Source organism: Erpetoichthys calabaricus, chromosome 13 (genome assembly GCF_900747795.2).
Source record: "Erpetoichthys calabaricus chromosome 13, fErpCal1.3, whole genome shotgun sequence".
Lineage (NCBI taxonomy): Eukaryota > Metazoa > Chordata > Cladistia > Polypteriformes > Polypteridae > Erpetoichthys > Erpetoichthys calabaricus.
The window spans coordinates 111,472,620-111,493,852 of record NC_041406.2 but is presented as its reverse complement, the minus strand read 5'-3'; the positions used below and the strand labels follow the sequence as shown (position 1 = coordinate 111,493,852).

General features: G+C 35.5%; 1 protein-coding gene across 26 annotated transcripts in view; it reads right to left on the bottom strand.

Annotated features, from left to right (window-relative positions):
- lrrfip2 (leucine rich repeat (in FLII) interacting protein 2) overlaps positions 1 to 21,233 on the bottom strand; it is a 216,545-nt gene that overhangs the window by 56,458 nt on the left and 138,854 nt on the right. For 11 of the 26 annotated variants that reach the window (XM_028817457.2, XM_051935774.1, XM_051935780.1 and 8 more), the window contains 6 exons: positions 20,282 to 20,332; positions 20,133 to 20,177; positions 14,157 to 14,204; positions 14,007 to 14,063; positions 5,022 to 5,090; positions 4,471 to 4,584 (listed from right to left, as the gene is read on the bottom strand). The exons of 11 other annotated variants lie outside the window; for them this stretch is intronic. In XM_028817457.2, coding sequence (XP_028673290.1) covers positions 4,471 to 4,584; positions 5,022 to 5,090; positions 14,007 to 14,063; positions 14,157 to 14,204; positions 20,133 to 20,177; positions 20,282 to 20,332 — 384 coding nt within the window. The remainder of the gene's footprint in view (positions 1 to 4,470; positions 4,585 to 5,021; positions 5,091 to 14,006; positions 14,064 to 14,156; positions 14,205 to 20,132; positions 20,178 to 20,281; positions 20,333 to 21,233) is intronic. 4 more of the 26 variants (XM_051935776.1, XM_051935795.1, XM_051935781.1 and 1 more) reach the window with 3 other exon arrangements.

Sequence of the window (21,233 nt, the reverse complement as noted above, 5' to 3'; positions counted from 1 at the left end):
TATTTGTTAAGGCTTTCTCCGTTCAAAAAGCTTCCTTTTTGATGTTTATTGCTGCAAGGTAAATAGAAAAGAACTAAGGTAGACCACATCACTTGTAATAGATGAAGATAAAAATAACAGAAGATGCAAGATTAAAACACTCACCACTTTACCTGTATGCTAACATGAGCCTTACATGGTTCCATTTTACAGTAACTAAATTTAGAATTTACATTTTGAAAACACAACCTCAAATGAGGATGGTTATTTAGAACTTGACTGTGTAAGCTTGTAATGGTTCATTTAACTGTTTTACTATGCTAGCAGTAGAAGTGTGTTTTTTCCCTACAACTATAGATATGTATATAACAAGAAGTTTTTGTTAAGATTTTAGGAAACTGGTTAACTTAATATTTAAACTGCCTGTATTGCTGCAACTACTCACTGTTAAAATGCTCAAATTTAATTCAAAACACATTTTCGTAAACAGCTCACACTGTCATATTGAAAAATATGACATTATAGTTTTTCAAGAAACGCTTTCTGAATAGTTTATTAAGTGAGTGTATGAACTGGTAAGCTCAAGAGGCTCTGCAAAAATTTTAGAGTAAAACCTATACTGTATTTCACCTATGACTGATTCTCTCCATAGAGAGCTACTACTAATGGATACAATGAGGCTATTAGAAATAAACTGGATACATTAGGATTAAAAGTCAAATCGGAGGTAAAAAGCTTAGGGGTAACCGTTGATTGTAATCTGAATTTTAAATCGCATATTAATAAGATCACTAGGACAGCATTTTTTCACCTAAGGAACATAGCAAAAGTTAGACCTCTTATATCATCGAAAGATGCAGAGAAATTAGTTCATGCGTTTGTCTTTAGTCGGCTAGATTACTGTAATGCACTCCTCTCAGGACTACCCAAAAAAGACATCAATCGTTTGCAGTTAGTGCAGAATGCAGCTGCTAGAATCCTTACCAGAAAAAGAAAATCCGAACACATTTCTCCAGTTTTGATGTCACTACACTGGTTACCTGTGTCATTCAGAATTGACTTTAAAATTCTGCTTATGGTTTATAAAGCTTTAAATAATCTCGCCCCGTCTTATATATCGGAATGTCTGACACCTTATATTCCAAATCGCAACCTCAGATCCTCAACTGAGTGTCTCCTTAGAATTCCAAGAGCAAAACTTAAAAGAAGTGGTGAGGCGGCCTTCTGCTGTTATGCACCTAAAATCTGGAATAGCCTGCCAGTAGGAATTCGCCAGGCTAATACAGTGGAGCACTTTAAAAAACTACTGAAAACACATTACTTTAACATGGCCTTCTCATAACTTCACTGTAATTTAATCCTGACACTCTGTATATCCAATTCATTATAATAACTATTCATTCAAAATTTGTACTAACCCCTACTCTCTCTTCTGTTTCCTTTTCCGGTGTCCTATTGGTGGTGGCTTGTGCCACCACCATCTACCCAAAGCACCATGATGTTCCAACAATGATGGATGGATTAAAAGCCAGAAGTCTGTATAACCATCAGCATCAAGTGACTCCGTGAGAACCCTAACTACAAAGAGGACTATTTCATTTATGTTAGGTAGAATTCCCAAAGGGGACTGGGCGGTCTCGTGGCCTGGAACCCCTACAGATTTTATTTTTTTCTCCAGCCTTCTGGAGTTTTTTTTTGTTTTTTCTGTCCACCCTGGCCATCGGACCTTACTCCTTTTTATGTTAACTAAGGTTGTCTTATTTTAATTTCTTATTTGTCTTTTATTCTTCTTTTCTTCATTATGTAAAGCACTTTGAGCTACTTTTTGTATGAAAATGTGCTATATAAATAAATGTTGTTGTTGTTGTTGTACTAGTCTTCCATGACAATGTGTCAACCAAGACAACCCTACAGTATTAATGAGTTTCATTACTTCTGGCTAGACCTCATATGTATCCATGCAATTTTGCAACTGCAGAACGTTTTCATGCGCAGTAGTGAACATAGCCCCGGAAATAAACCAAATACCTCCAAAAACACTTGATAATGCTTTTAAACAGGGCAGTGGATTCATAGGATGTATGAGTTCTTCGTAAATGTTCACTGCATTAGGTAAGAAAGTCAGCAGTTATGTGGTATGTTTGTTAGTTCATCTAAAACACAAACGTTTTGTGGTAAGGTTACTATAATTAGTAATAAAGGCAATGATTATTAAATGCAAACAACAATTTCACTGTACTATCTACATGTGATAATAATATCCTAAATACCTCTTAATAATATTTTCAAAGGAAGTCAGTATTTCCCCACCTGTGGACAATGCAGGGTGTTCTCCATTTAATTTGTGTTCCAGGTTTTTAAATTTGCTACCAGAAGCAACATGGAAGGATTCACAACCATCCACACTTTACCAAACCTCTTGAAATCATGTGCCTAGTCTTCAAAAATCATCTTAGCCTCTATATTCATGGTCAGTTGGTACTAAAAAAAACTCAAACTTGACAGCTTACCTTAATATATGTAAGCTGGCTGCCAATGGACCTTACACTTGCTGCTATAACCATCAATGACCCCTTTTTGATTACAAATCTTCATAAATGCCTCCACCTGTCAGTCTCAAGGATATTTCCAGCTGATATTCCACTTAAGATATAACAAGTTAACAGTGGCTCAGCATGTAATTATAGAAGTTAAAATGTTTCTAATGGTAACATTTTCACAAAGCAAAATTACATATCAACTACTGCCCAAGGCAGCCCCTTGAGATTTTGGGAATGATACAGGTTTACAGAGAATGTGCCACTTAAACAATGAACGTATTACAGAGGTGATACAACCAAACATGAGAAACTTCTGTTTATAGATGTAACACTGACCAACTAGGCCTTGGTGGTAAAATTAGAAAACTTCAACTGTATGTGTTCAGTACAATAAAGCAAGTCCCTATAAAGTTGAAAGAAAATAAAAATTATACACCTTTTTTTTTTAAGCAGCAGACATGATGCTTGTGACTCTGTTTTTTAAATACAACAATATAGACACTAGAGGACAGCACTGCTAACCAGTAACAAAACATGTGAATGAAACAAGTAAATCAAAAATGTTATCCAAGTTCTTAAGCACAACACAATGATTATATTTAAAATATAGAAAAGAGCAAGCTAGACAAGTACATATTTCAAAGCCACTTATAATCAATAAAAATACACTAAGCTGTCAGATCCTTAAACTTCATTCACTTACTAAACTGCTTTACTCTATAATTAGAATTGTAGAGTACAGTAGAGTGCATTATAATAAGAGAAGCCTACACATTATTACAATACTCAAATTAAAATGAAACTGATAAGTTAGGATATATTCTTAAAATTAATTTCCAATGCATTTGTTGCATACATTTTTACACTCCTTACAACGGGAGTTGTAACTGTGTTACAAATGCCCAAATGGTAATTTGTCTTCACCCAGCATCAATAACTGTAAAGTGATCCAGGTCATTACTGAAGAGAAGGCTAATAGCTCCAAATATAAACTTTTGGTAAAAAATCCAATGCTCTCTACCAGAAAGCTTAAAGAGTAAATTTGCTTTTCAAGGCAACAATGATCCAAGATATACAGCCAACTTAACTTGGAAAAAAAGAAAAAGATTAATGTTCTGGAACTCTAGTCTGTGGTACAGATACCTTCACAATTTACAATGAACTTAGAACTGTTCTACAAGGAACAGTGACATAAAAAAGCAAAATTGAAGTGTGCTGAATTGGCAGAGACATACAATATCCAGACACACTCTCTGCTGTAATAAAAGCAAAAAGTGTTTCCACAAGGTATAAGTTAACAGGACGACCATTTATTCAACCAAAAAACTGGCAGTTTTTTTTATGTTTTCAATCACTTTTCTCAAAAACAATCCATTGGTTGTTCACTTACTGTAAATAGTGCAAATTGTAAAAAATTATATGTTTCAAACATTACATCAGCAAAAGCCTAAGTTTCAAAAAGTGTGTGTAGGCTTTTAATATCCACTTTAATCAAAACTAAAGGAAAGCAGCGGAGTTAAAATAAAAAGATGATGCTGTCCGCTCACTGTGTAGGGGTTGCCCACTAAAACACAAAGGTAAGTTAAATATAGCCTAAAACTTATTAAATATTAACAGAGACTGCAAAAGGCAAATGTATTTATCTTTTTAAATTAATCACTCATCTTACAACTTATTTAAGTATCAAATTATTTTGAAGCAACTCATTTCCAAAATGCAACAAATCACAGCACAAATGTTAGAAATTGTTAAAAGCTGGCTCCAAACCTTATTTCTCAAATATTACATTGTCATTCATTAAAGAATAAAACATATCACATATATAAACCTGGCTTGATTTTGTCAGTAAGTAGGTCAGTTACAAACTCAAAAAAATAATTAACTAGTTAATTAATTAAAAAAAAAAAGCGTGCAAAAGTGCATATCTTTTTTTACTAAGCAGAAAACTCACACTATCTAGGTCAGGGATACTAAAATCATCCATGTCAGATACAATGCTCCCCCTGCGATTGGAACGGCTAAAATAATCTGCAGTTGATTCACTGAAGTCAGAAAAGTCAGAAGACTAAAATTGAAGATTAAGAAAGAGAAGAATTACAAAAACATAAAATATGGCTACATGATTAGTCTGAACAAAAATATAGACTCTCATTGTTTAATGAACACAGTTACATGTAGAACAAATATCTCCAGAAACCAATCCTATGCAGTTATGGTATAAACACTCTTAGTTACACACTACTACCAACTGTTGGGCAAAACATCAGTAATGACTAAAGAACAGCAAAATGAAAATTAGCAGTGTTGTACCATTAGTTAGTTTACACTGCTTGGTTCACAGCAGCAGTGACATAATTCTGTCATGAACTTGACAACATATAAGTCATAATTAATGCATATTATGAGACTAGTATAGTAGCTCAGAGCTGACACTTGTATTGGTGAAATGAAATGATTACTTATTTACTTTGTAGAACACACATGCATGCAATGGCAGCTCACCATACTGTCCCGCCGACCACGAACAGCACACTCTTGAGAAACAGTGCTTGCTGTATCATCATCTGAGGACTATTAAGAAGGGGTACAAACAATTAAAAACCATCTCTTTATTAGAAATGCTTCACATGGTGAATCAATAGTAAAATAACTAAAACAGTACAAATTGACTACTAATCCATGCATTAATAAAAACACAAAACAACATGTAGGAAAAAGAGTGCTTGTGGAGGTCGATGAAATACACGAAGTTCTCAGCTATATTAAATAATGTTATGCTTGTTCAATAAAAGCTTCTTTCCCTTGAACTGAAGGGAATAAAAACTCAATTTTTAAATTGATAGAACCTCGAACTAGAATCCATTTGTGCTTCAAAAGAAAGTAAACATCACAGTACTAAATAGCATGGTGAAATCATTAGGAATGAACAATAAACAATGCAAAGTAAAGAAAAATGAAGAAAACAATGCCCTTTTCAAATTGCACCCGGGGTTTGGTCTCGAAGAGATGGATGGGGGTGAGTAGACTGGCTTGGATTTAACTTTACAAATGATACTGGATCAAAGAATTCAACACAATCAAAAACAGATTATATACATCTGATAATGTAGCTTGTGTATATATGCATATATTGTAGTTATACAAAAAGAATCACAGAAATATGTCATAAGTATGATGAAATGAAAAAAGAAATTCACTAGTCTTTTTTGTAGTTTTTTCAGATAACTAAACCCTTTTATAATCTGTTTTTATTAATTCCCCTTATACCTTATGTTTATCATTAGACCAAATAAAGTCAGTGTAATTTACGATAAAAACCTGTAATAAAGTAACAGCAGTAGATATTATTTCAATAAATACCAAAGGCCAGATTTTCAGTTTCTTGACGAGTTACATAGGACAGAATTAACCATAAAATAAATTTGAGTGATAAAAAATATTTCTTCTATGATTTACTACTGAGGCCTGCATTAATGTAAATGCCACTATTAAAATTTGTATACAGTATGTTACTGTACTTGTATAACAGTACAGGTCTTCAGGTGCTGCACAAGTGACAGCATTTTATAGGAGATATTTCTCTGTCCTTTTTTTGGTACAATATATTTTTTTTTTGTAAGATTACTAACCAATGTTTTTAACTATTATTAATGATAATGTTAAGATGTGGCTTCTGGCTTGTTAGTGCTAATCTTAAAGGAATTTTTAAATTAAAGATATGCTGCTGTCATCACAAATGCAGACATGAGCAGTCAGCCTGCATCAACAAAGAGGTTCGGAAGAATCTGATGGCTATCTGTGTCTATAATATTGAAGAATGTAGAAGACTCTGGGCATATAGAAGCGGGAAATCACATATATATTTCTCTTCTGGTTCGTCCTGCTTCCACTTCAAAACTGGTCCCGCCCACACGCAGCTGACACGGCATTTCTCGATTCCTATTCGTCCTCTTCCAAACCCTTCCCCATGCTACCTGCAGCTCCTCTTCAAAACCGGTCCCGCCCACACGCAGCCGACACGGCATTTCTCGATTCCTATTTGTCCTCTTCCATGTCATGCACTATACTGGCCTGCTGAGCATAATAGATCCAACAAGTACTCAAGGTGCTGCCACAACGGTAAAGTAGCTTTACCACCTTTGCGGGAGCCACCTGTGTCTTTACAACAGCTTCTTACACAGCAAACATCAGAAGCTAAAAATTATCGTGAACACATTCGAGAATACAACTCTTCTCTAGCGTTTGCTTCCATGGGTGCACAAATAACTCAACCTCCTGGCCACGGACCATACTATTTTAAAATACACAGGCAAATTTATCACCAAATATCTCCACTATACGATAACACTTCTACCTCTCCTGGATATGGACAGTTGTATGTTTTTGACACAGCGCAAGCTACTGAAGTACGCGTACAAAATAAAGCAAACTCTGCATGCAGCGAAAATGTACTTCTCCAGCTAGATTCCATGCACAGAACCATCAACCGCTTCGCTAAATCATACAAACACATGCATGAAATTGCTCAGTCCAATCCAAGAGCATCTGTACGAATGGTTTTCAAGGAAAACCCTAGGCAGGATTTACAATACAATGCCCCGACGTGTCACACCGATGTTGCAGCGATTTTCGCCAGAGAAGATGGCGAAACGCCTGCCGAAAGGGACATTTGCATCTATCCCATAGGCAACTCCTGCAAACAGATTTCCACGCTCAATATGAATTGCGATCCTATGGTTTACCCACTTTTATTCCCTTACGGAGACATTGGCTAGCACAAAGATTTACAATATGTTCCCGATAAAAGAACCGCCAAGCGAATAAGGCTTACTCAATGCCAATTTTACGCGTACAGATTAGCAATGAGGAATACATTTAGTATTTTGCACTCCAGCGGCAAACTATTCCAACAGTTCGTCGTAAATGCGTATGTTAAAACAGAGGGCGCGCGTCTCAACTATCTCAGATTACATCAAAAAGATCTGTGCGTGGAACAATACAAACGACTATCACACACACTGCAAGCAAACGCTGAAAATAACAACGTACATGTAGGCAAAATGATCATATTACCATCCACATTTCAGGAAGTCCAAGATACATATAACAAAACTATCAGGATGCCATGGCTATAGTACATGAATTCAGAAAGCCGGATTTATTTATCACTTTCACATGTAATCCTGCTTGGCCGGAAATTCTACATGCACACTGCGTCTTTCAAGAAGCATTTATTTCTTCTTGATTTCTGAATTTCTTTCTCACCATTCTCCGTTCCTATTCTTACACTGCCGTACGCTACGGTGGGCGTCGGCTAGTATTAAATGTTCCTCTTGTTAGCTGGAATCTCTGTGATCGTTGCTGACTGCTGCAACTTATTGCAGAAGTAGCTTGTCTAAAGATGGAAAGAATATGGAGCAAACATAAATCTAAGGTGGAAAGGACTCGGGACTGTCCTGTCTCCGTAAATTTGGAACGTTTGATTGCTTTTAAATAAGTTGATGAACTTTTATATGTTATGGCGAGTCACGGACTGATCTTGGTGCTATGGCATTTGTTTATTGCAGAGAACTAGCTTAAATATATTTCAGATGTTATTTAATGCTGAAAAGTTTTCATATTATAGGATTAGAGAGAGTACTAAAAGCAGGAGAGGGTCTGGAGACTTGTTAAGGAGATGCAAACCCTTTACAATTAAAGCTGATAAGTGTGATCCAGGCTTTGAAAAACTGACAGAATTTGTCCAAATTTCTGCCTAGGAGTGGTTGTATCATCCTATTAATGTTTATTTTCAAACTTGCCAACAAAATGATAAGCAATTCTAAACCAACGTCTAACGGTATGTTCCTTTTTCGAACACTGCTTTATTCAAATGAACATCTAGACAGGTCTGACCATCTTACTATCACCTATAACCCTGTTATTGATTGCAGCAGTTCTCCAGTATCCAAGCCATAAGTTCATATGTATGTTTAGGGGGTTATTGCTTGTTTTATTATTTATATATCATTTATATATTTTGCTTTCTCTCCCTCGAGCTTCTGTAAAGTTCTAATTTCCCCTTAGGCATTTATCTATCTATCGATCTGTCTGTCTGAGAACCACAGTGATAATCACTCAAGTAGTCTACGAACAACCCATTTAACAAAAATAACTCTTCAATTCAGTTTAAAAAAAATGTAAATTCAAGATGACAATTTAGTGCACCTTACATCTTCACCGATATGGAATCCAGAAGTCCTAGTCTAAACTGAAATAAGCTGCTCACCAAATAGAAAGAGAGCAAACAGAATAGCAGCAATTCAGATAAGAACATTAAGGTTTTATGCTTCTGGGTCTGGGGAAATTGTAGCCATTAAATTTCGAAATGGTGCACACAACTATCAGTCTCTTGCCCTCGATAGATACTGCTATAACAAGCAGTGTTACAGAATGTCTTAACCGTTTCAATAATAGCGGCATGAATGGATCAGTGCTTCCTGTCATACTCAGGGGCTTCCTTAAATATTTCAAAAAGAAAACAAGCTTTCTTGACCATTAAAAATGTTCTGACATCCTGTTTTACTGTTTTGGAAGTGGCTGTGTGTAGGAATATGAATTTCACCATCACCACAAGTTTGGTAGATGCTTTACTTCAATATATAGTACCATCATAATTTGATAAAAGCCCTATAAGAATGATATTATTTGCAATACTTACGTTACAGTTGCAATATTTGAATGTGAAATTCACTTATGTATCACAAATACAGAAATAGGAATAAAAAAATACTTATGTTTTTGCAGTGTTATTCAATACAAAAGCCACAAATAAAACTTTAAAGCATCAAATGAAAATATACATAACAGACGTAAATTTAGCAAAATAGCAAATAAATACCTTATTGACTACTTCTATCCAAAACAACATGCATGTTAGAAGAGACACTGGGAGGTCAACTTTCAGGATAGGATCAAGCAGTGTTAAGCGTGTACTTTACAGCTGAAAACCTTTGCCTCTAGGGGGCCACACTGCACTAAAATTAAGCAAATAGGCTTGTGTGATATGCTTTAAAATTTTAGGATAATTTAGAGAAAAGCCAAGCAAAATGACACCTTTTATTGGCTAACTAGAAAGATTACAATATGCAAGCTTTCGAGGCAACTCAGGCCCCTTCTTCAGGCAAGATGTAATACAGAAACTGAAGTTTCCTATGTTTATATACACACTCTAGGACAAGAAACAACATTGGTAAATATTTAAATGAGAGATTTTGAATGTAAAAAATTAATAGATTCATTCAGGCTAGGGTTAATTTAGCAAGAGAGAAAAGAACAATGTATTGTCAAGATCTCTGGATAAGAAAACTGTCCAACAAAGTCTTTTGAAGTTTGTAATGAGTTTTTTCAAAACAATGTGGGTCTGCAGACAGGTTGTCTGTCATTCTGAGAGATGTAAACAATCCTCATATCTGGCCATAAAACTCTTGTCTTTATTCAATCCATGTTGTAAAGTATTACATTTTAGCATGAGTTTAACTTCCCATTCTTTTCTCTCTTGCTGTGTTTTGAAGTTGCCCATAAGCACTGTGACCTTAAAGTAGGATAATTTAGAAATTTTTAAGATAATTTAGAAATGTACCATACAACATTTTCTTTCTAAAGGTAAGTTTTAACAAAAAAGATACCATCAACATCTTGTTACAATTGACAAACAATCAAAAAATAGATTTCAAAACCATTTAGATGTAACTATAATAATGTATGTAGATGAAGAAATGTTTGCAGACACCTGACAATCACACCTGCATGATTTTGTCACACATACCATTCGAATATGGTATTAATATGGAGTTGGCCCCAACCTTGTAGTTATAAAGGTGTCCACTCTTCTGGAATACTTTCCAAAAGATTTTGGAGTGTGACTGTGGGAACTGGTACCCATTCAGCCAAAAGAGTTTTATTTATAAAGTTATGTATTGATGCTGAATGAGAAGACCTGCCTCACAATCAGCATTTCATTTCATCCTAAAAGTGTTCAACAGGGTTGAGGTCAGGGCTCTGTGCACACCACTCAAGTTCCTCCACACCAAACTCGTCAAATCAGACATTTATGGATCTGGTTTTGTGTACCAGTGCACAGTCATGCTCGAAGTGACGACAGCCCTGCCTAAATTGTTGCCAAAATGTTGGAAGCAAGCAACTATCTAAAATGTCTTAATATGCTGTAGCATTAATAGTACCCTTCACTGGAACCAAGGAAGGGGCCTAGCCCAAAACCCTAAAAAATAGTCCCTGACCATTATCTAATACTGCCAGATCAAACATCACTATTCAGATATAATTAGAATTTATTGAAAAAAATGTCTTACTCAAAGGCAAAATGTGACATTTTATTGTAAAAGTACAGCTAGACCCCTTCACAACTTAGTTTTTTTTTTTTTTTTTTAAATTAACTGATCACTCAAGTGTATTTGAAGTATCATTTTGCATCTGATTCGGTCCATTCGCTCTTAAACCTGAGATCCCTGACTATTGTCTACTGCCACAATCTTCTCATTAGTGTAAATTTAAATGAATTCATTAATAATGATTTTCCTTTTATTTCAGCAATTTTAAATTACCCACTATAAAGAGCCAATACACTGCGTCCTACAATAAGTACTGTCTTATAATGCTGTCAGTTTGACACTTAATGCCTAAAACAATGAAGTGCAATTAAAAATATTAAAATACTGCTGCATCTTAAAAAGACAAAAAAGTACACAGATTGTGCGGACTCTGACTATAATGTGATAATCTTGTAAGCCACACAGGACTCGACAAGCTTTTTTTTTTTTTTTTTTTTTTTTTTTGGATCTTTTATTGAATTGTATGTTCCATACAAACATGTCAAAAATTAACAAAACTAAATTCAAATCAACCCCCACCCATGAGAAAGAGAGGAAGGCCAACAGCTAGAGTAAAAGAACTGGGAATAGTACCAAGAGAATGGAGTATTTTCCTCCCGATATAAATGCTTATTTTAAAATATTATTGATTAGGTCCTGCCAGGTTTTAAAAAAGTTTTGAACAGATCCTCTAAGTGAGAATTAGATTTTTTTCCAATTTCAAATAGTATATGACATCAGTTACCCACTGACTTAAAGAAGGTGGGCTAGGATTCTTCCAGTTGAGCAAGATAAGTCTACTTGCTAATAGTGAAGTAAAGGCAATTACAGCTTGTTTGTCCTTCTCCACTATAAGCCCATCTGGGAGTACACCAAATACAGCTGTTAAGGGGTTAGGAGTGATTGTGACACCTAGGCTGTCTGTTAAGAATTAAAAAAAGTTTTTCGTCCAGAAAGATATTAATTTGGCACACGCCCAAAACATGTGGCCTGGTGAAGCTGGAGCTTGATTGCAAGGTCCACAGGCTGGATCTTGCCCTGGAAATATTTTGGACAATTTTAAGCGAGATAGATGTGCTTGATAAAAGCTTTTAAGAGCTTTTTACTCTGAATGCTCTGATATAAAGGTAGCCATGCCAATGCCTCTTGCCTGCTCTTTTACTTTGCTCACTGTTTTCACCCTGTCATGCACTTACTAATTGATACATATTTCCCTTGATACTTGTCAACATGACAAGCTATACAAATAGCCACAAAAAGGAGTTTAGACCCTCACAAGCCACACATGCTGTCACCACACTTTGCTAAATTATTAATTTTTTTTCTACATTCATATCCCCCCCCCACCCCACTTACAGTGCAACTGCAAATCACAAAGGCCTTATGTGAGGGTCTTGGAGCACACTAGTATCCCTCCCTGCACTGCAACTATACTGTGATGTGTATTTAAATAACAGTTGCCTGAGTACCACTAGGATTTTATTTTCCTACTGGTGTTTGTTCTTGCTGTGCAGACTATAATAATAAAGTATAAAAAGAAAACATTCAAACATACATGTGTAATGTCAAGAATTGTTAACCTAAGTTCAAATATATTTGATATTTACTTATTTTTAATTTAATTATTTTAACCTTATTTTTTTGTCTAATTTAAAAGCCCTGATTTACTGTAGCCACTTTGCAATCTAGAAAGTACTGTTCTCTTATCATCCGCCAAACTCAGATTCGTCCATCAGACAAATCAGGCTTTATACCATTTCATGCAATTTTTGGCACTAGGCATAGTGATGTCAGGCTTGTTTGCAGCTGCTTTGACAGTTGACAGTACTACGTTTAAAATCACTAAGCACTTCAGTATGACCTACTTACTCTACTGCTAATTTTTGTCAATGGAGATTGCAGAACTTGATTTTATGGACCTGTTAACAATGGGTGCAGCTGTAACACCTGAACTCAACTTGAAGGATGCCCACCATACATTTGACTAAATAATGTATCTACTGCTAAAACTATATTAAAAGAAAAAGCACAAGATTAAAAAAACACTATATAAAATGCTACCCTAAAATATGTAAGTCTTTCATTTTTTTTAAAAATGGGGCGAGTGAAAGTAGTAAATAATCATATTACAATGAACAGCAATGTAGCCTGTGGTTCACTGAAAGTTTGCTTCTACATCAAAGGTTTGCTCTCTCTGTTTGGACAAAAATATCTTCGTTTCATTAATAACAAATAAAGTTCTTCAGTTAAAAAACAGATTGCTCCTGTAAGGGGTGTGCAAATATTGATAACAGACAATGATGTCAAAAATGTTGCAATGTGGTTTAGTGACATCTGGAATTACATACAGAGTGGAAAGATTTCACATCAATTTCAGGTACCTGAGAGAGAAAAAAAGAGAGAGAGAGGGAAGTTTGGAGCATGCGCTGATACAGCACGTTGATGTACCCACCACATGACAAACCACCCGGATTAGGACCCGAGTGCAGCCGTGTAATGGGTGACACCTCAGCACCATACTGGAACAGTGTGAGGTTTTTATGGTGACTGGAGTGCCAATTCTGCCACCAACTCCAAGTTTTTCCTGTAAATTGGAGGACCTGCTTTGCAGGGCTGGATACACATTAACGTCATACCCAAGGCAAAGCAATTGCAGGTTAAGAGCCATGCTCAAGGGCCCCATAGGGTTGAGTGCCTTCTAGCGTTTACGGGATTCGAACCAGCAACCTTCAGATTGCTGACACAGATCCCTAGCCTTAACTAAGCCTATTTAAAATTTAAATATGTTTGCAATTTATTTGTAAAACATAAATGTGATAGTAGTAGTACTCACGTGCCCTATGTCTGTCACATGATCAACTATAAAGTGAAGTCACAAATATCATTAATATATGCAACCATACATGAACAACAGTCAAAAACAATGAAATTCGCAGCAGAAATCATTTCATACCATAACAAACTTGCAAACAGGACTTTGTAAATATTATAAAATTATAATTAGTTTTCATGCATGTATATGCTATCAATCAAAAAAACTATTCACATACAAATGCCAAGTAAGTTCTTGTTATTGTAAGGAGGTATAAGCACAGTCTACAGGCATGCAAGCTCTCACCAGAGGGCTGTTCTGAGCAGAGTGTGTTCTTGAAGAACAGTAGCTATATTCAGAGGGCTGTAAAAAGATCACAATTAAGAACATATCAAGCCCAGACGCTAACTTGAAAAAAAAAACAGACACTGAAATGCACTAGCGCATAAGACTTACAGCTCTGGAACCAAAAGAACCGTACAGACTTTCATCATACAAAGAAGCCTACAGGTTAAAAAAAAAAAGATAATAATAGAAATTTATAGCATTTGAAGTTTTTTGTTGACTTTTTAGTCTGAAGTATGTATGCATCATCAATGCTTAAAACTTTACCAAGATCCTGCAAGAGCTTCAATAGTCTCGAGTGTGATATAGATTTTTGGTTTTATAGCTAAAATTTCTGCATTGTAGGCCTGTCTGGTCAGTGTTACCAGAATCAAATGATTTTACTAACACTTCATTATGTCCATGTCACTGAAGTTAAATGTAAATCAAAAGACTATAAAAATGTGAATTAGGCACAGTATACAGAGCAATCACACATCTTTTTCCTCAATACCTACTGCCTAACCTAGCACTTGTTGCTTAACACTAGAATTACCAGAGCCTACGAAAAAACTCGTAGATCCGGCCCACCTTAAATAGCTTCTTAAAACCGTTCTCACCTCTCTGCCAGCGTCTTTTGTCATCTAAATGTACTGATAAAGACAAGCTGCCAGCAGCCAGCTATTCCATCCCCCCACCGACTTAGAACGTAAACGAACTTTTTCCAGCTCATGCCTTGATTGATTATCTGGGAGTGAGTGGAGTTTTAGAATGGAAATAATAAATCGCTATTTGGAACACACGCATTTCATGTGTGTTGCGTTTCTGCAGTAATCTGTGTAAACACATTTTTAAAACAGAAACATTTTTTATATTCTAGTAACAAATGACAAAATGTAGGCATAAACTATATAATGTATGAAGCCTGAAGTCCAAATATCAAAGAAACACTTTCACAAAAGGTACAAAAAAAAAGCCGCCGCCAAAAAAAGCTGCCTTAGTGTGGGACATTGACACCTGTTTACTATGATTGCCGCCATGGCGCAACAGTATCAGTTGCTGACTGGCAATCAGAAGGTCATGAGTTCGATCCTATATGACTCCCTTATGAGAAGTGAAGTGTTCTTAATTTTACTATTTTAGAATAAAAAGATACATTTGATTTCAGTCTGTAACAGCCGGTGTAATTTATGACATTTGCAAAGGTTAGCTTTGTTTTTTGTTTTTTTTTAATTCACTTTTCATTGTCTCAGTCATGTTCAGGATCCTTCCCAACCCCATGTAAAAGTATAATAAAACAAGTGCACTTTTATTCAAGAATATAACCGAAGAAAAAAGAAAGCAAGTTACAGTAGGCGGTTGATATGACAGCTTGCGTGGTGCAATGCTAAGAACTGCTGATTTCCATTCCGTGCTATATAACTGTTAACATTTGAATCTGATGATTGCATATAGCGCTGCCTTATTCAGTGTGTGCAAGAACATGCAGGTGGCCAGTTGCTGAGTGCTACAATGCACATTTTAAAAAAGAAAGAGACAAATATATGTGAAGAAATCATTTTATGACGCAAATAGTACCAATCAGAAAACATCGTCGAAGTAATGCAATATTATTTGAAAATGAACAGCGTCAGGTTGGGTGTTAAGTTATACTGGTGCTGTTTGAGTCAGATCAGAAGCTGAACAAGCTCCTGTTCTGACTCTAAGTAAATAGCATTAATTAATTAACAGAAATAACCGCGATCGACATTTTAAACTTAACGATTTACAGTGCATACCAATTTGTAAATTTTATGTCCGTTTTCAGTAGTAAGATGCTCATTTGGGGGGGGGGTTAGAGCATGTGAGCTTATTCAGTGCTGAAAACGGCAAATATAGGTGTGAGTGAGATCGAACTGGGAAATCTTGATCACACTTGGTTTGCGTCTGTACTTGCGCTGTTTATCTTAGAGTCAGATCGGGGGTGGGGATGCTAGAGCGCGTGACCTTATTCGGTTCTGCTGGATCAACGCATATGTTGATCTTATTTTCTTTCAGTAATAGCACCAACATAAATCCACACCCGATCTGACGCTGTTCGTTTTCAAATAATATTGCATTAGTGCGATGATGTTTTCACATATATTGTCTCTTTCTTTCAGGTGTGTAATAGGAACCACAGCATAGAGAGAAGCGTGTACATTGTAACAGGTACACACGTTGTAAATGTAGGAAAGACTATCCTTGCATGTGTGTGAACAGTTAACATTTGAATCTGATTATTGCATATAACACTGAACTTACTGCTCTGTACTATTCTATCCTCTGCATGTCCTGGAGTACAAAAGAAACAGCATACAGCAACATGTGGGGACTGGCAAGATCGGGAAAAAAAAATACGCATTCACTGATTACAAAACGCAAGATGTTATGCGAATGAATATGAATAATGTTGCATCCGTGCCACAAAGTTTTCCGAAATGTACTATACAGGTCATAAAACGAATAATTCCAAATATCATATATACCTACGTCTGTGTTTTTTTGTTGTTTTGACATCATTCACCATAAGGTGCACTCTAATTCAGCGTGAGCAGGAACACTCAATAAAACCGAATAAAAAAATCAAGTGATGGTGAGATACGAAGAAGGCAGATTCGCCAGCGTTTGTGTGTCAGCTTTTATCCCTCCAGATGAGAGAATGTCCAGTTCCATTGTCTCAAAACACCACTCACATCTCCAGTTATTCCATTTCAAATAAAAAATAACAGCGTCAGATCCCTGGTGGGGGGGGGTAGTATGTATCGTGATCGTGATTTAGAGAGAATAAAAGTAAAAAAAAAAAAGGGTAACTTTTACAAGTCCTATAAATGCACACCGTGTTTTACAGACGCAAACCAAATGTATGTGTGTACTGTATAATATTAACAAAAAGAGGAGCTCACTACTGAAAACGGCAAATATTGGAGTGAGTGGGGATCGAACCGGGGACTCTCAATTACAAGTCAACAAATCTTACCGCTACGCCACGGAAGATATTGTATCAGTCTTGAACCTTTTGTGGAAGTGTTTTTACTTGATCTTTGGACTTCAGGCTTCATACATTATATAGTTTATGCCTACATTTTGTCATTTACTACTAAAATATGAAAAACGTTTCTGTTTTAAAAATGTGTTTACACAGATTGCTGTAGAAATGGAACACACATGAACTGTGTGTGTTCCAAATAGCGATCTATTATTTCCACACTAAAACTCTAGCAGTTCAGTCACTCCCAGATAATCAAACAAGGCATGAGCTGGGAAAACTTAGTGAACACTCTGTGACGGTGGGGGATGGAATAGCCGGCTGCTGGCTGGCTCGTCTTAATCGGCACATTTAGAAGACAAAAGAGAGCTGCGAATGGTTTTAAGGTGGGCCGGATCTACGAGTTTTTTCGTAGACTCTGGTAATTCTAGTGTTAAAGAGGATTATCTTATTAAGTCTCAAAAATGAAAAACATTTCATAAAGCACAATTAATGGCTGACAATAAGCTGGCACAAAGGCACATAAGTCTACTTCTAATACAAATTTTTATTTTGATGGAAATATCTAAACCCAGAAACCCTGAAAATCAGTAATCATTTAAATGCTGAAGTCCAAAAAATAATAAGTTTAGGAAAACTCTAAATTGAAGGAATGGTAATTTCACAAATTTAATTTTACGGATGAATTCCAAAATAAGGTTGATATTTTATAGACCATTTATGCATTATACATACTGTATTATGGATACTAAGCATGAGACAATACACTTATTCCACAGTAACATTCATACTGTGATTCAGGCTTTATGATACAGCATTCAATTTTATTAGAAACTGTACTACATGTTTAGTGTTAGTTACTGGTTGAGATTAAAAAATACAAAATAACTTCAAATTCATGCAAATACACTAATTTTAATGCATGTTTTATTAAGATTTTTCCTTTTAACTAAAATAAATTAATCTTATAGACTAACATAAAACCTGCATTGCAGTAACAAAAGTTGTGTTGCATGATAATAAGCATATGCAAATAAGAATTTCACTGTACACTTATCAATAATGACGCTATAACCTGATAATATAAAATTACTGAAATACATTTAAATTTGGATGGTTTTATACCTTTTTTTGTTTTCTAAATTAACATTAAACATTGCTTCACCAATGGCTATCCCTTTATTTTCTGCCTCAGCTAGCTGTGGGTCCTGACTAGATCTATGAAGAATATCATAATGCTATATTTGCTTTTAAGAAAAATGAGAATATTAACACTCTGCATGATACCGAGACCTCACCACTGTGACAATATCCACTGCAGGTAAAAAACACTCACTAGATACAGACTAAACAGGGGCAGGACATGATATGTCCAGATAAGCAAGCATTGTGAATTTGGCTGCTTTCTCTCAACGCAATACTTAAGGACTGCTGTCGAGAGAAATGCAAGATTCAATACTATATAATTTTTTCCTTATTGAAATCTATCCCATTTCTAAATGAATATCAGTGAAAGGTGTGTTGACATCTTAAGAACTCATTCTTACATCCACGGCTTTTGACAGATGCAGTAACTACAGTTTGCTTCTCCCAATAGTTTGACTACATCATGATTACTGTTCCAATACAAGAAGCATGTGCTTTGCCTAGTCCCAACAGAGATGGATTAGAAAACAAGCCTGTGAATGCAGTGATGCATTTATGAAACAATGCTGTGATTCACCATTCTCATCCTAGGATGAGACTCACGAAATTAAGTATGTGTGTGAAATACTTAAACTAGAACCACTTTAAGATATAGCGATATCTCTGTTGTTCACCGACAACTTTCATCTTTATACAGATGGTAAATAATTCTGGCAAAGTGTAGTTTGTCATTTTATTCCCTAGTTCTGGGTTTTCATTGAAGGACATTTTTCATTTGCCTTTCTGTTTAATTTCAGTTATATGAAAATGTCATAAAATACTGTACAAGGCAACATTTTGTATTTGTCAGCATTTTTCATTGAGATATATTTTGCCTCATGCATAGTGTATACCAAAAGTGAATGTACTTTCTTAAGGAAAAGGTGAAAAACAAATTGATAATTTTTAGGAAAAATAAAATTATCAATGCTTTGTTTAGGAAAAGTGTGCATACTCATTATTATGCTTGTTTCAAACAATGTATTGCTATCATGCACTTGCGCCACGAGCTATCCCACTTTGCACTGTGGTACCTGAAAACCTATGACATCTGGATTACAAGAGTCATTGGAAGCAAGTCTCTTTACAAAGTTAGCCAAAGAAGAATCCTGGCCTTGGCCTTGTTGAGACGGCTTCCAAACAAAAAATACAACTCTTACTTAATTACAACCCATATTAAAAACATGTGAAACAACTGAACCTGGAAGGCTAGTGTTAGATAAAGTCAGGAATAAAGTTCACCCTATTTTGCTTATAGGAAATACTTATTGGCATCCACACAAATACTCTGAATCTTCTACTGGTATTTTAAATAATTTTTATACATTTCTCCAAAAAAACTCAACTTTTATATGATCTGATCAGTTTAAATAGATGTCACTTCAAAACTACTTTGTTTTATCTTTTCTTTTGCCGACATCAGATGATGTAGAAGTATTGCTGAAAAAGTATTGCTTCTTATATTTCAAAATTAAACTATTTTATATGAAAAATACATGCCAATCCTCCAATTACTGGGACTACAGTCATGTTAATAAAAAAGATATGTGCCCTGTGTTGGCTGGGATTGGCTCCAGCAGACCCCCGTGACCCTGTGTTCGGATTCAGCGGGTTGGAAAATGGATGGATGGATGGATCTTTATAAGGTATTGACTTAACCTTAAGTCAACTGCTTCTAACAAATTATACAGTATATGTTTGTGCAAGTTACAGATTAAAAAATGTTTTGAGATTTCAGCTATATCTCTGGTGTTACAAGTGCATATTTTAAAAAGGATGAACACTCCGTATTAAAAGTGACAATGAACCAAGCATGGCCAACAGACAACTAGGTAAACATTACATGCAAAGAAACTGAAATCACAAGCAAAGGTAGCAATTTCAGACCACACAAGCAATCTTTTGCATTTACAGACCAAACTGTAGCTTCGTGTCAGACGAGTATCTCCAGAAGATGATGCCTGCGTGTGCAAAGTAGACCTTTATCTTTTTTGATCAGCATAACACTTAAAAACAATTAATAAAATTAGAAAAATAACCAGCTGTCTGCTAGTACAGTACTAACCCTATAATTTTTGCTAGCAGTTGTAACTGGATCATTGTATAAGGAAGGTGACTGGATGAAAAGAAAGATACAACTAGTTAAGCAGAGTTTCTTTCATGGAAATAGTACAAATCACAGAAAAAAAAACACATATTAAGGTTATTTTTTCCAACAGGACATTAAAAAATCTCAATGGATAAAAAGATTGTACTAATTTAATAATATGGGGAGTGAAAATACTTAAGCATATCAGATTAAACTAATCAAGGGTGGTTTTCTTACAGCTCTGAGTTCAAATCCCTGCAAAAGGCACTTATCTGTATTAAATCTGCACATTCTCCCCACCTCTATGTGGGTTATTCTCCGGGTTGTTTATTTTTCCTACTCACAGCTCAAACAAGTTATATTATGTCATGCCGCAATTCAATTCTGGCCCTATACTATTGGGTGTACTCTGAAAAAGACTGGTGTCCCATCCATGTTTAGTTCCATCTTGCAACAAGAATAGGCACCAGCAGTACATGGTCCTGACTTGGCTAACCAAGTAAGAAGATGGATAGATGTAACTGGAGACTGTCTGAGGTAACATTACCACAGCTATTACATTAGTCTAAGAGAGGATAAAAATGCTCTATAACAAAAGACTGTTCCCAAAAAGCTGACCTCCGGTTGCAGAACAATGAAATTTAACATTCAAGAAAGAGCTGTGACTATGATGGCACCACTACCAAATGTTTTAATGGAGTGAGAGATCTTACAAGTGAATTTGTATATCAAATTTGCACAGAAGACTATATGTGTGAGTTCTTTCAAAAAAAGAGGAGTGCCAGTGTAAGAAAAATACTCTAAGACTACATGTGCACAATTAACTTGTAAAGTCTTTTATTTGAATGCTGATAATGAAGTGGTCTTGGCATCACCAAAGAATTACTAAATATAAACAAAAATGGGGCTTTATTTACATAATCCTGAC